Consider the following 13,889-nt stretch of genomic DNA (forward strand, 5'->3'; position numbering starts at 1 on the left):
TTTGGCAGACTGGGTGGCGGAGCAGCAGGACCTGGTTGGGAAGACCTGTCTTCTGCCTCCAAAGTGACCATTCCAGACACCCCTTGGGACTTCTTAAATACCCCCCGCCCTGTTACCTCCCTTAAGGTAACTGATGCACGTTGAGAAGCCAGTTCCACCTCAGTGCTGTCCTCTCCATTTCCTGCCAAAACTGGTGTTGCGGGCCGCGCCATTTTGTGAGGGCCCTCTGCTGCCATCTTTACGGAGCCTACTGTCCTAGGTGCACCTAGAGCCCTGATCTCCTCCAGCGTCACTGGAGGTTTCGCCAAGGGATGCCTCTTTGCCAGAATACACACAGCATCAGAGCGCTTCCACAGCCCCACTGTTGGTGTCGGGTGAAGGGTGCACTGGGTCGTTGAGGAGCAAGTCTTGTGGCTCGCGAGCGGGAGACTCGTCGTGGACCTGGAGGCGATAGGCATGGGCGGCTCAGGAACAGCCATTGCCGATGCAATCAGAGGGGCCGCTGAAGCGACCAACACAGGCGGCCCAGAGGCGGCCGTTGCCAACACTGCCAAGGAGGCTGCAACCAATTCCGTCAGTAGCGCTGCAGAAGAGACTGCAGACGAAGCAGTCAGTAGCATTGTCGGAGGGTTCAGCAGCACGAACGGCCCAAAGACGGCTGATGCCGACATGAGGGGATGGAGTCGCGGTGGAAGCAGCACACCAAAGGGCTTTGTTCCACTGGGAAAATTGGAATGTGGTCCCTTCCCTTTGGGCACAAGAATGATCTTGTACTGCCCCGAGAGCTTCATGCAGTGAGAAGGCGGGGATAGAAAGAAGGAGGAGGGGGAAGGGAGAGCACACGATAGCAGGTTTTGTGTGTGTGTGTGTGTGTGTGTGTGTGTGTGTGTGTATATATATATATATATATATATATATATATATATATATATATATAAAATTTAGAGGGCTAAGAGAGGGATAAATGGTAAAAAGGCTGAGGAAATAGGCTGAGAAAATATACTATAAGGAAGGAAACAGACGAAGAAAGTAAAAGACACTGCCTGGAGCTTTGGAGGACAGGAATGAACTGGGGCGGGGTTATCCCTCTCAGGCTTGAGTAGGTGTGGCTTTTCTTCTGTTAGTAAATCAACTGTCCTGCCTTGGAGCTTACGAGTGGGATAACCCACAGAGATGTCCTCAGCTCAGCAATGTCCTTGGCATTTGCACATGTAAAATGTCAGTTTTATGTGTTAGCCTATTGCTAAAATGTGCATTTTTTAAAAAGCAGCTGTGAAAATTAAGTCTGGTGGGGAGAATCTCACCTACACAGAAATTGTCTGGAAATTCCAGGATATCAGAGATCTTTCTGTGGTTATGCATCAGCGTGAGGGTGCTAAGTACAAAATTCCAAGGAAATAAAGGAAAAGGTTTCACTCATCTCTAGACAGGAGTAAAGGTGCCATATGGTAACTCGCCCTTCCTTCCCCCCTCCCCCTCAAAAAAAAAAAACCACTTCAAGAATTAGTCCTCAAAGAAATAAAAACAATTTTCATCTTGAATTACAGCAGTTCAACAGAACAAAGAGGAGGAAATGCAACTCTAGTTAGCTCTTGTTTCTCAATCATGTTTAATTTTCTTTCCTCACATTTAGAACTGTTTTTTTGATAGTTTTTCAACAGATGTCTCAAAAATCTATCTTTTTGTTGTCGTCCTAAAGGACAAAAAAAGCCCTACGCACAGGAAGCTTTTAAAAGACTGAAGGCGGGGGAGGGGGAGGCTGCCACCTTTTTCAAGGTACTGGGGAGCTGAGGTAACCCATGGAGAAAGGTTTAGGGAAGCTTTTGAGCCTTGGGAGTAAGGGAGAACTGCATTCCCTGGCTAGTTCAAGAACTTTGGGGTATGGCTAGAGCCCATGGAAGAAAGGCAGGATATACATGAGATGAAATGAGAGAGAGAGAGAGAGAGAGAGAGAGAGAGAGAGAGAGAGAGAGAGAGAGAGAACAAGAGCGATATTAACACACACTGGACATGGACTCTGGACCTAATCCAGCAGGGCTCTGCATATGATCCTGCACAGCTTCTTGTGAGCAGTGCTCTTTCCAGGATTTTGGACACCATACAGAAGAAGAGTTGCAATTTTCACATGGTCTACATACCTATTTGACGAAACAATCTCTCCTGCCAAATGTGCAGTGTTCTCCACAAAACAGAATTTTACTCAATTTTGGCTCAGCTCTACTTGCACCTCACAGCTGTTTCACAGCAGGAGGCACCAAACCATAGTGACTTTGGGAATCTCAGAGCTTTCTCTCCCTCCCTTGAATCAATTCTATCCCACATAGTAAGGGTTCAGAGACCTTGGGTCCTGTGTCCCCTGGAAGTCCTCTGGCGCCATCTGCTCCTGAGCGACCCTGAACAAGAAAGAAAAAGGATGAAATAAAGAAGAGTGTGGGGGCCATTATACATGTCACATGTCTGTGGATGGAGTAGGGCAAAGATGCTTACCCGCTTGCCAGTTTTTCCGGGAGACCCAATTGGTCCCCGCATTCCAGGGGAACCCTGTAACAAGAAAGAAAAAGAGTGAGACCAGGAGCTGCTGCACACATTACATTTTTCTAGGGAGGCCTCTGGAATTCTCCTAATCTGAATTTCTCCCTAGATTTGGAGTCCCAAATTACCAGACTTTGTTACTGAATTCTCCATTATTTCATTTTTTAAAGTTCTAATTTTCTTTTTTATAGACTCTTTCAAAACATACTTCCAAAGTTTTTGCATAGACTGTATGGTTTGCTGCAGCTTCCAGCTTCTTCCAGTTATTTGCATCGTTCTCCACTTCACTCCACTAACAAAATGCATGTGAGAAAGACAAATAATTTTGTATGCATTTTACTCTGTTTTTAATTGCAGGCTGCTTCAAAAGTATTTCTTGGCCCCAAAGCAGGTACTATATATGTAAGCAAGCAGCTGATGGTGGGAGATAAAGGACAGAGCATGGGGTGGGGTGGGGAGAGAACAAAGATGCATCTATTGCATTGCTCTGCATTTATGGCTTCAGAACTGGGATCTTCCCCGCTTCCCCGCCCCAGCCTATGATATCTGCCCTGCTTGAGGTAGGAAGAGAGAAGTAGAAGAAACGGGGGGAGGGGGGGACAGACAGAGCTACACAGTTCAGTTATGAGCAACACCATAATCTTGCTGCCTGCCCATCAACCAGGGGCATTTCCAGATGGGCACCAACATAGTGACTAACACTATGGAAGCACTAGGTGCAAACTGGCCATATAGTGTTTGATAATCCAGAGTCCTGTTATGCAGGCAGTTGCATGCTGGGAGATTATTTTTGCTTATCCCCCCGCCCCCCGTGACTTGCCCAGCAGCACTCTGTGCCACTTGGAAATATGTCCTGAGTTGCCCGACCCTAAGGGACATAAGGGACTGCCTGCGCATCAGGACTCTGGATTACTAAACAGTGCACATCCACTTCACATGTAGTACTTCCATGCGTTAGCCAGGATGTCAGCCACGGTGCTTAGTCTGGGATTGTCACAATTTGTTCACTCATTCTTTATGGTGGGGGGAGGGGTTCACATGACATGATCATCCATCTGTTGTCCACCTGTATTTCCTCCATGCTTAAATCATCACATATATCAATAGAGTTTTAGAACAGTGGTGCAGTGACACAATGAACTTTACATGTGGACTATTTTTAGCAGTACTGTTCTGACAGGTGCATTGCCCAGATATAACAGACCACAACAGAAGCAGGAGAGGTGAAAGGGAGAGGGCCAGCCTACTCTGTCCCAAAAAACCATTTATTTATTGTATGTATTGTTCAGTTCATATACCACCTTTCATAAAATTCATCCCAAGGTGAAATGATACTGATTGCAGTTTGGAAGATGTGTTGCAATTCTGTTAAGTGACTACAAGTGGAAAGCAATAAGAGGGTGCCACTACAAGCAGCCTGTTTGAGAGTGTCCCTGATAAAGCCAGCCTAAAGACTGCCCCAGCACCACCACCAACTTAAAGTGGCTATGTGAACTTCTGAAATCTCAACACAAGCCCATAAGCACAACATAATGGTTGAGATGGCAGGGGAAACTCTCTTATCTCTCCTCAAGAGACACAGTTCAATTTTACCTGTGTAGTTCTTTTGAAATAATTTTTTAAACTGTAGGGAGAAAACATGATAAAGGAGACTGGATCTTAGGTCAGCATTTCCTTACTCCATCTCTGGGGTAAGTAGCTCTCCTGCTTATCTTCAGCACCAACCTGTGGCCCTGGATCACCAGGATCTCCTTTCAGTCCCGAATTCCCTGGCAGACCCTTTAAAAAAACAAAAGTCATATGTATGTTTTAAATCTTCATGATTTTGCAGACATGAAGAATAGGATGACAAATGACAGCCCCATGATGGGAAAAGTCCCAAATCTCATTTCTAGAAGCACTTCAAAGACCTGTGCCTCAGGACCAACCTAGATACAGTGCTGCCCCTGAAAACAGCAACCACATGCCCAACTCTCCCTCAAGAAGTCCAGTAGCAGATACCTTCCATTCTGATGTCATAATGGGCTGCATTGCCCTGCCCTTTCCACATCACTAGCTGCTGATGGCAACCAATTGAGAAACATGGAACATTGTGACATCACAACCTGAGGCAAAGTCTACTAAAAGTGTTGGGAGTGGAATTAGAGATGTGGTTGTCATTTTCAGCAGCAGCAGCAGTGAGTTTACCATTACAACTAATTTGGCCTTAATCTTAGGGAAGCATGGGCAGCTGCAAGAAGAGGCAAAACCTCATCCCATAGCCCTAGAAGAGAGAGGAACATCTCAGTCTACCATTATCCTCAGGGAGTCATTACATTCAGAAAAGCAATCCCAGAGTTTACCCCAACTAGATACACAGTACACTTCTTCACTAATCCTTGTTACAGAACGGATAGCGAGTGTTCAGACCCTCTCCAAAGACTTCCACTGACAGTAGGCTCAGCTTTAAATTATGGTGGTTACTTACTAGTGGTCCTGGCCGGCCTGTCAGGCCCATGGGGCCAGGAGGACCTTTCATGGAAAGCTGAGGAAAGAAACACAAAGGTGCGTTTCAGGCAAGTCATTTAACAGAATGAAGGGTGACAGTGAACAAGTGGGATAGAGGAAAGGCTGGACGGCAGAGCAGCCAAGCCTATAGATCCAAAGTAAAGTTGAAAGAAGGGAGCAGAAAGCAGGGGATGTGCAAAACGTTGCTTGGTTTTCATTTTTTCTCTGTTCGTGATTATACTGCAATCAGGGGCGTAACAAGGCTGGAGTGGGCCCAGAGACAAAATTTTAAAATGGGCCCCTCGCTGATACACACACACTTCACAATATATAGTCATGTGACTTGCCTCTGGGGGGCCCCTTGAGGCATGGGGACCCCCAGGCAGCCGCCTCCCCTTGCCTAATAGTATTTACGCCCCTGACTGCAATTCTGTGCATGAATGGGACTTGACCATTTGGTTCAGAGATTGGCCTTGGCCGAGTAACACTCTCTTAGCCACAGTTTGCTCATTTGTTAAACTGGAATAATTCCGATTTACGTGGACTGTGCTGAATGCAAAATAAAAAATGCCCCCGTCACCGAGACTTGGGGCATGGCTACACCATAATCCTATAAGGGTGACCTCATTTTCAGATGAATACTCTGCCTAGATGGTAACTTTAGTTGTGGCTGTGATGGTTTGGTGTCTGGTAGGTCTTGTTTTGGAGGATGGGCTATATAGGTTGTATCCCAACTATGTTTTCTGGAAGTACTTCTAACTGTACAAGGGAGGAGCAATTTTCACCAGTCTCCAGCCTCTTGCATCCCTGAACATACACTCCTGAGGATGAGGATCCTAAGGAACCAAATTTTCTGTGGCATGGAGGGATAGAGAGAGAAGGGACGATCAGCAAAAATTACCCACGCTGACACAACTGGAAATTCTTCCATGCGCAGAAGACAGAGTTTGGATACAATCTATAATCTTCAAGTTACTTGAAGTCCTGTGATATTAACTGACATACTGCGTAATGTTATACAGTACACGTGGAGGACTGTAACATCCATGCAGATGCACAAGAGTGCAGTTGTACAGGTGTGATGATTATGCAAATAGAGTTGCACATCACTGCAGCCTTTATCTAGAAGGACTGCACTGTTGTGCAACTCCATTTGTGAAATTGTGTGTTTGCGCAACAGTACTCTTGGGGAAACTGCTTGAAGCTTACATTCCACCACATGCATAATACTGCGCAGCATGTCGACCGTTATTATTTAAATGAGAGGAGGGAATGCAAGTGTAAGGCAGCAGAGTAGACCGCTAGATTCAGAAGGGAGCAGGGCATAAGGCAGGAGGCTTCATGGATTACATGATATTAAGCAGATAGACAATAAGAGACAGCCAAAGAGCTCAAGCGTAATTCTGAGAGCAGGGTCAGGAAACACACATACATTTTAAGAAGAAACTGGATGTTAGGGCTGCTAACTTTGGAAATGATAAGCATTTAATTTAGAACATATAGAGGCTATACACACGAGCATGCAAAACTGAGCTAAGGGAGCCCAGCCTGGTTTTACACACTCGTGTGAACCACCACGTTCACGCCTGATCCCAGTGGCTACACAGCGGCAAACCTGCCTAAGCAGCCTCTCGTTAAAATGAGGTTAAGGGAGTGAGCACTCCCTTAACTTCATTTTTTGATCGTGTGTCAGCCGTGGCTGCTTGCAGCCGCAGCTGGCATACTCGGGGGGAGGGGGGATCCCAGTAATGCACCACACACTCATGAGGTGCATTATTTGGACTCCTAGGGGTGGGGTGGCACGTCCCAGTACTCTGACCCCCGGAGCTGCTGGGCGAGCCACGGTTGAGCTGCCGCTCATCTGGACGGGCGATCCACCCACCCAGAGAAGAACAGGAAATAGTCTGCAGGGAAGGTAGGCTAAATCCGCCTTCCCCGCAGACCACCTCGGAGCTCTTCTCACAGATCATGAGAAGAGCTCCATAATTTATTAACTTTTGATATGATGCAAGTTCGAACATTATCGATTATTTAATTTAGGGTGCTAGATTGTTATACATGTGGATAGTCTAATCTACGTATTTATAGAAGGATGTAATTATTTGGTATTGCTTATTATAGATTAGTCTGACAACGGTGTATAAAGCTTTGTTATTCATAGTTGAGCTACAACTGGTTATGTAGGCTTGTTCAGTTATTGTTATGTTTGTTATTACTCGATTTTATTTGTACAGTTATATGAGAAAATAATTTATTTAAATAAAGGATACACACACACCTGCCCGAAATACTGACCTTGGCTTGCTGCAAAATGGCCTGGGCCTGAGCCTCCTGGAAGGACACTGAAGGACCTTTAGGTGAGTCACCACCAAACTGGAACTAGAAATGGATATATGAAGTTGAGGACAAGTTGCATGGCTTGCACTTGCAGATTTGTGAAGGGAACTATGGGATGGTGAGGTCACAGCAAGATTAATCAGTAGACTTTTGAGCTAAAACATATGCTACAGCCACCATGGAAATGCATTCCAGAATGGCCTTCCTATGGCAAATAAATTCAACCCAACCCATATGCTTGCAAGTACTAGCCACCCAACTTGTCCCCATCAAGCTACAAGTTGCCCCACCCCTGTCCTATGTTCCCAGTGGCTTCTGGTAGGGTGTGGAAACTTGTGATGTAATGGGAGAGAGCCACATGACAGCCTGGGATGGATCATTCACTAAAGGGATGCTGTTTTCATTGGCATCCTGCTGGCAACGTCACCATTTGCTCCTGCCTTAAGCTCACTCTCCATTTTGGTTGCTGTACTACTATTTTACACTTGTCAGAAAAAGTGTGATTTTTAAGGTGCTGAAAGCTCAGGATGTCTTTTTAGCATGTGCTCATCAGCTGAATGCTTGCAACATTCCACTTGTTAACAGATGGATGAGCCCAGCTCTTCAGTCTTTGAACAAACTAAGAGACTGTCCTCAAACGTGATGTGCCTGGTGGAATTGCACAAGCCCAGAAATAGCCTGGGCTTCCTACATACTAAGCCACAGTCAATATCACCTCCCTGTTCTTAAGTATCACCTCCATTTGGTCCCTTTCCTAAAGAACTTGTCCTCTGTTCTCTAGATCCCGTTGGTGTCTCCTTTAGACATTTTTCCATCTGCAACATTCAGTCAAAATGATATGCTCATGATCTAGAGGGGAGCTCACGTCTGTCTTAAAGTGCCAGACAGATAAGAAAATGGCACCCCCCTGGAATCTGCTTCTAAAAGGGACTGACTCTTGCTGCTTCATAGTATGGCTGTCTTCTGCTCCCCAGCACACCCTGTATCACTTACTGGTAACATAATCATCGTCCCAGGAGGTCCACGCATGCCATCAGCTCCTGGAAGGCCTGGGAGCCCTGGTGGTCCCTGTGCAGAAATAGATGAGAGGCCCATGTGTCAATCAACTCCAGGAAATATTGGGCTAGGATGGAGGTGCATCAAGCTGGGACTTGTCTCCTAGCTCCAGCAACAAGGTACACTGAAAGGGGAGCATGCCGGTGATTCTTCAACCTCTCTTCCCCACCCCCACCATCCTTTTAGAAGATCTGGAATCCCCAGGCTGTAGATGGTGTTGAATTCCACTTGAAATGCATAGATACTTGCTTACCCACTCGCCAGGATCCCCTGGAAATCCTGGTGGCCCTGCCTGTCCCATTGGGCCTGTCTCACCCTGGGAAGAGATAAATAGAAAACGACAATAGGCATCACCCACTGGAATCCCACATGCCAAACATCTTCCAAAATATGTAACATCAGAAATCCCCAAGCCGGTATGCCTGAACCCACTGAACCCTTCCCGGGTTGAACCCAGTGAACAGACCATGGGAATCTCAGAGTCCATATATAATCTGCACAGAAGTCCATAAAATGCAGTAGCAGTCTTTTGCAGATACTAACCAACATCCCCACCAACCATGCGGCCATATGCCAGGAAGTATTCCTAAGGCGCATATATTTCAGGTGGTACAGGGCATTACGGGGGGAAGGAGAGATTGGCAAAAATTGCACACCCACCCACTGAGCAATCAGCTTAGGAAGCAGTCTACTGCAGAAATGCTTCTTCTTGGTGTGTAGCCACACAGGTGGTTGGGATGTCAGCCACTGCTTCCTAGGGATCTGGTTTAATGCTACAGCATCTAACCATCAGTGCTAGAAATGCCAGTGCAGATATGCCTATCAGACATCTATATATTTAATTCTCTAAGACGTACCCATGGCTAATACCATGTATGGCAGCTCTTGCGAGAGTTCGGAGAGCTGCCAGATAGCCACGGCTGGGAGGGAAGAAAATGGTGGCGCTGACCGGCTGGGGGGAGGAAACGGTGGCGGAGGCTGGCCAGAGGAGAAAATGGTGACAGGCGGGTGGAAGGAGGTGGCAGCGGGGATGGACGGGTGGAGGAGAAGTGGCAGCCAGGCCCGCTTGCCTGCTGCAGAGGAGAAGCGGTGGCCAGGCAGGCTGGCCACCAAGGGAGAATGAGCTGGTGCGGGGAGAACGAAATGGGGCTGAAAGGGGGGAGACAGGGAGAACTAGGGGTGCAGATGCTTTGTGCCAAGTCAGCTAGTTTTATTTATTTACATTGCTTTTCACAAGCGGTTTACATAGCAAAGAAATTGGCGGTGGGGGATGGTTCCCTACTCCAAAGGAGTTCACGGGTTTGTTTGTTTTTTAAAAAACCCACAATCTTTCACATGGTGCAAGGTACTATAATTCCCCAGCACAGAACAGCAAGTAACAGGTGAATGGTGACTGACATCCAGACTACGTTGCGCTAGCACAACAGAAGTTGCATGCACTTAAGAAGCTGGCGGAGCTGCACAAAGTTGCAGTGCTCTGTGATGGAGCCATACAAGACTGCACAATGTGCTGTGAAAGGCATTGTGCAAGGCATTGCAAAATCTGTTGGGCAACCTGTTGTGCAATGCATTACACAATGTATTGTGCAATGTGTCAACATCTTCCACTAGCACAAAAACTAGTCTGAAACAGACTTCCTTTCTTTGCACAATGGCATTGTGCTAGCGCAATAGCATTATGTTAATGCAATACTAGAATGGCTGTAGACCAGTGACACCAAGCAACAACCACCTTGAGGACCTCTGGTTTGCCAGACTACTATTCACCAACCCTCTCCCAGATACCCATGTATTAACTGCTTCCCTCACCACTGGACCTGGGTATCCAGCTGGCCCCTCAAAACGCCGATCCTACAAGGAAAAGGAAAAGAGTTGATGTACTTGGCACAGCTGTTAATACTGAAGAGCTTGGCAAAGAGAGGAATGGTGACTTACAAAGTTACCAAAAGTAATATAACATAGATTATATTCTCTAAACATCCTTACAAATACTTTTCTATTCCTGTAAATCAGGATGCCACAAATATCCATTATTTTGTGCTTCCAGAGGAGAGAAGAGCTGGTCTTGTGGTAGCAAGCATGACTTGTCCCCATAGCTAAGCAGGGTCTGCCCTGGTTGCAACTGAATGGGAGACTTGATGTGTGAGCACTGCAAGATATTCCCCTCAGGGAATGAAGCCGCACTGGGAAGAGCAGAAGGTTTCAAGTTCCCTCCTTGGCTTCTCCAAGATAGAGAGATTCCTGCCTGCAACCTTGGAGAAGCCGCTGCCAGTCTGTGAAGACAATACTGAGCTAGATAGACCAATGGTCTGACTCAGTATATGGCAGTTTCCTATGTTCCAGAGTAACAGCCATATCTACATCATTCCAGACCAGAACAGGCAGCTGGTATGTGAATATTTGTTGGATCAATGAAAGAAGTGGTGGCTTAATTGCCATAGCTGTTGCAGAATCAGGCCAATAGCACATGTGATGTGAAACAATCATACAGATTGCCTTAATTTGTACGTGTGTCTATGCTTTTGAACAGGCAACCTGATGCACAGTTAAATAAAGTGAGCATGAGATTCACAGCAGTGATTCAGAACTATACTTCGGAATGTGTTTTTTTAATGGGGAACAGGATGCTCAGTTGTGGTTACAATGCACAACCACAATCCTTGTCTGCATTGCATATCTGCTTTTGCGGATAACTGTATATAATATGCAACACCCACATGTAGGAAGGTCTACAACAATAAAGGAATAGGTTTTGCACAGCCTTACCTGTAAGCAAAGTAAACCCAAATTTCTCAAAGGCTATTAATAACATAATTTTAACTTTGTTTAGGGCCCAACTGTTGGTTCCAATCTCTATCCCAGAAGGGAAACTTTAGCCTTTTATGCTGCACTGCTTCTGATATTAATACTGGCAAATGCCAACACAATCAAAATATCACTGTAACTTCTTATTTGAACCTTCACTACCCTTTGAAAAGCACTAGTTTTGGAGAAGTTCATTCCTTCAGGATTAAAACTGGACGGACCAAACATCTCAGACCGTCATTCAAGAGTGAAAATTAGGTCCCATTCGCACTGATAGAGGAATAAGAATGCCAAGGCACAACAAATATCATACTTACAGGTTCTATGATTGCTGGCTCTCCCTTTTCTCCCTTCAGATTTGTTTCCTGGAACAGACAAAGGGAATAAATAGTCACAATGACGGACATATCTGGCATGCATAGCATGGAGTAACTGCCTTCTCCCTAGACCAGGATGGGACCCACTGCTAAAGAAATTCAAGTTGATTGATTGATTATTATTATTATTATTATTCCATTTATATCCCGCTCTTCCTCCAAGGAGCCCAGAGTGGTGTACTACGTACTTAAGTTTCTCTTTCACAGCAACCCTGTGAAGTAGGTTAGGCTGAGAGAGAAGTGACTGGCCCAGAGTCACCCAGCTAGTTTCATGGCTGAATGGGGATTTGAACTCGGGTCTCCCCGGTCCTAGTCCAGCACTCTAACCACTACACCACGCTGGCTCTCACTGGGAATTCTCATTGGGGCAAACTACACACCGTGTTCCTGCCACCGCACATCTTTCTTTTTTCATAGCAGTTACAGTGGAGAGGGGTGATCTGGATTGGGACCACAGCGTGTGGGCTGTGGGTAGATTAAACCCTCCTGCTGCACTACAGTCTTTATGAAACCCCACCCTTTACTACTGTTCATCTTGGGGAGGAAACTTCTTTTAGAGCCAGTGACAGGTTCCTTTTAAGATTAAACAACTGCTACAGAAGCAATTGTATTGAGACCACGGTGCAGAGGGAAAGAGTTAAAAGAAACCACCATCTCAGTCCCAATCTAGATTGAAACACACACACCCTGCTATTTTTTTTAAAAAAAAACAGAAGATGGGAGTACAATTATGCATTTAGAGTCATGCATAATTTGACCGTTACTGAACAAGGAACCTTCGACCGCCTACTATGACTGTTCAATCACACAGAATGGAGACCAACTATGAAGCCTAAAATTAAAAGGGTAAGGGGGCCAGATGTGATTCTGTTTGTGTGAGATGCTATAAGAGAAGCTTAAAATAAGCTGATGTGTTTTAGACTTGTTGGTTATGGGATGTCCACTGTGTGTGCTGGCTGCTGCTTCCTTCCCAATCTGTAAATGTGTAAGGAAAGAGATGTTTCACCAAGATACTCAGATTCTCCAGAGATTTCTCTGTTGAAAGAAAAACACTGCTCCGTACTTCTCAGGGCTGAGAGAATGTGAATGAAGCAGAAGCAACTGAACCAACTGACATTCCCAACTCATAATGTGAGAATTCAGAGGGTGTGTGTGTGTGTGTGTGTGTGTGTGTGTGTGTGTGTGTGTGTGTATACTGATGGCCAAAACAAGATTTCTCTAAACATATAGCTTACCCTATCCTAAAGGCTCAGGGCAGGCAACAAAGCAAAAACAAGCAAATACCCTCAGAACAAGACAACATGGCATCTCATCAGGTTAACTCTGAGCTCCAAAACTCAGCATAAACAAGCTGAGAGTTACAATTCTTCCAAAAGGGCACTTAGGGTTGGGCTTTGGCAAGTCGGCAGAATGACTTTATTTATGGCCTTGCTTTCTGAATCTGATACATAGATATTGTAATGAGCCTGATTCATGAGGCTCTGCCATGATTGGCTGATTTAAAGGCCAAGATTCCATCACAGAAGTATGGCCTACTGACAGCTGGCACTTGGTTGGTGAGGAGGGCAGAGAAGGATCTGGAGCAGCCAGAGCAGCTCTGTGGAAAACCTTGTAGCTGCTGTTAATATTATAGCAGGGATTCTCAACCTTGGGTCCCCAGATGTGATTGTACTTCAACTCCCATAATCCCCAACTGAAAGCTACTGGGGCTGGGGATTATGGGAACTGAAGTCCAACAACATCTGGAGACTCAACGTTGAGAATCACTGTATTATAGGAACCTCTTTCGCCTGAATCCTTACCCTCACAACACTATTATTAAGAGAGCACCCTTAGTGAATTTCAGGGTGAAACAGACATGCCTATGGTTTTAGAGTGGCTAATATTCAACTCACTCGTCTGTCAATAGGGCTCAAGTGAGCATTGCATGCAAATGCACATCTGCACCAGAAGACTGCCCCCTTTTGAGACTGGCATCGTTCTTATTCCTTATTATTACTGGATGACGTTCTCCGCAGCCCTCTGCCAATGGAAGGACTGTGGATGCACAAGGAGCCCTCAGTGTTCCTGCGCAGCGGACAGGGCTTGGAGCATTTTTATACAAGTAGGAAGGGCAAGAAAAAGCCTTCAGCACATGAACAGTGTCCTTGCAGACTTGCCTCCCTCCTTCCATCACCAGATGGCTGCAAAGTGTATCAGCCATTTAATATTACTATTATTTATCATTATCATCATCCACTTCTCAACAAAAATGTTCTCAAAGCAGTTTACACAGCAAAAGGATTTCCTGCCCCA

At 45.7% G+C, this 13,889-nt stretch overlaps 1 protein-coding gene across 6 annotated transcripts in view; it reads right to left on the bottom strand.

Annotated features, from left to right (window-relative positions):
* The window catches only part of COL5A3 (collagen type V alpha 3 chain), a 167,503-nt gene that overhangs the window by 96,625 nt on the left and 56,989 nt on the right, over positions 1-13,889 (bottom strand). For all 6 annotated transcript variants that reach the window (XM_053289671.1, XM_053289670.1, XM_053289672.1 and 3 more), the window contains 9 exons: positions 11,535-11,582; positions 10,222-10,263; positions 8,666-8,728; positions 8,350-8,424; positions 7,315-7,398; positions 5,000-5,056; positions 4,258-4,311; positions 2,488-2,541; positions 2,340-2,393 (listed from right to left, as the gene is read on the bottom strand). In XM_053289671.1, coding sequence (XP_053145646.1) covers positions 2,340-2,393; positions 2,488-2,541; positions 4,258-4,311; positions 5,000-5,056; positions 7,315-7,398; positions 8,350-8,424; positions 8,666-8,728; positions 10,222-10,263; positions 11,535-11,582 — 531 coding nt within the window. The remainder of the gene's footprint in view (positions 1-2,339; positions 2,394-2,487; positions 2,542-4,257; positions 4,312-4,999; positions 5,057-7,314; positions 7,399-8,349; positions 8,425-8,665; positions 8,729-10,221; positions 10,264-11,534; positions 11,583-13,889) is intronic.

Source organism: Hemicordylus capensis, chromosome 2 (genome assembly GCF_027244095.1).
Source record: "Hemicordylus capensis ecotype Gifberg chromosome 2, rHemCap1.1.pri, whole genome shotgun sequence".
NCBI classification, from domain to species: domain Eukaryota; kingdom Metazoa; phylum Chordata; class Lepidosauria; order Squamata; family Cordylidae; genus Hemicordylus; species Hemicordylus capensis.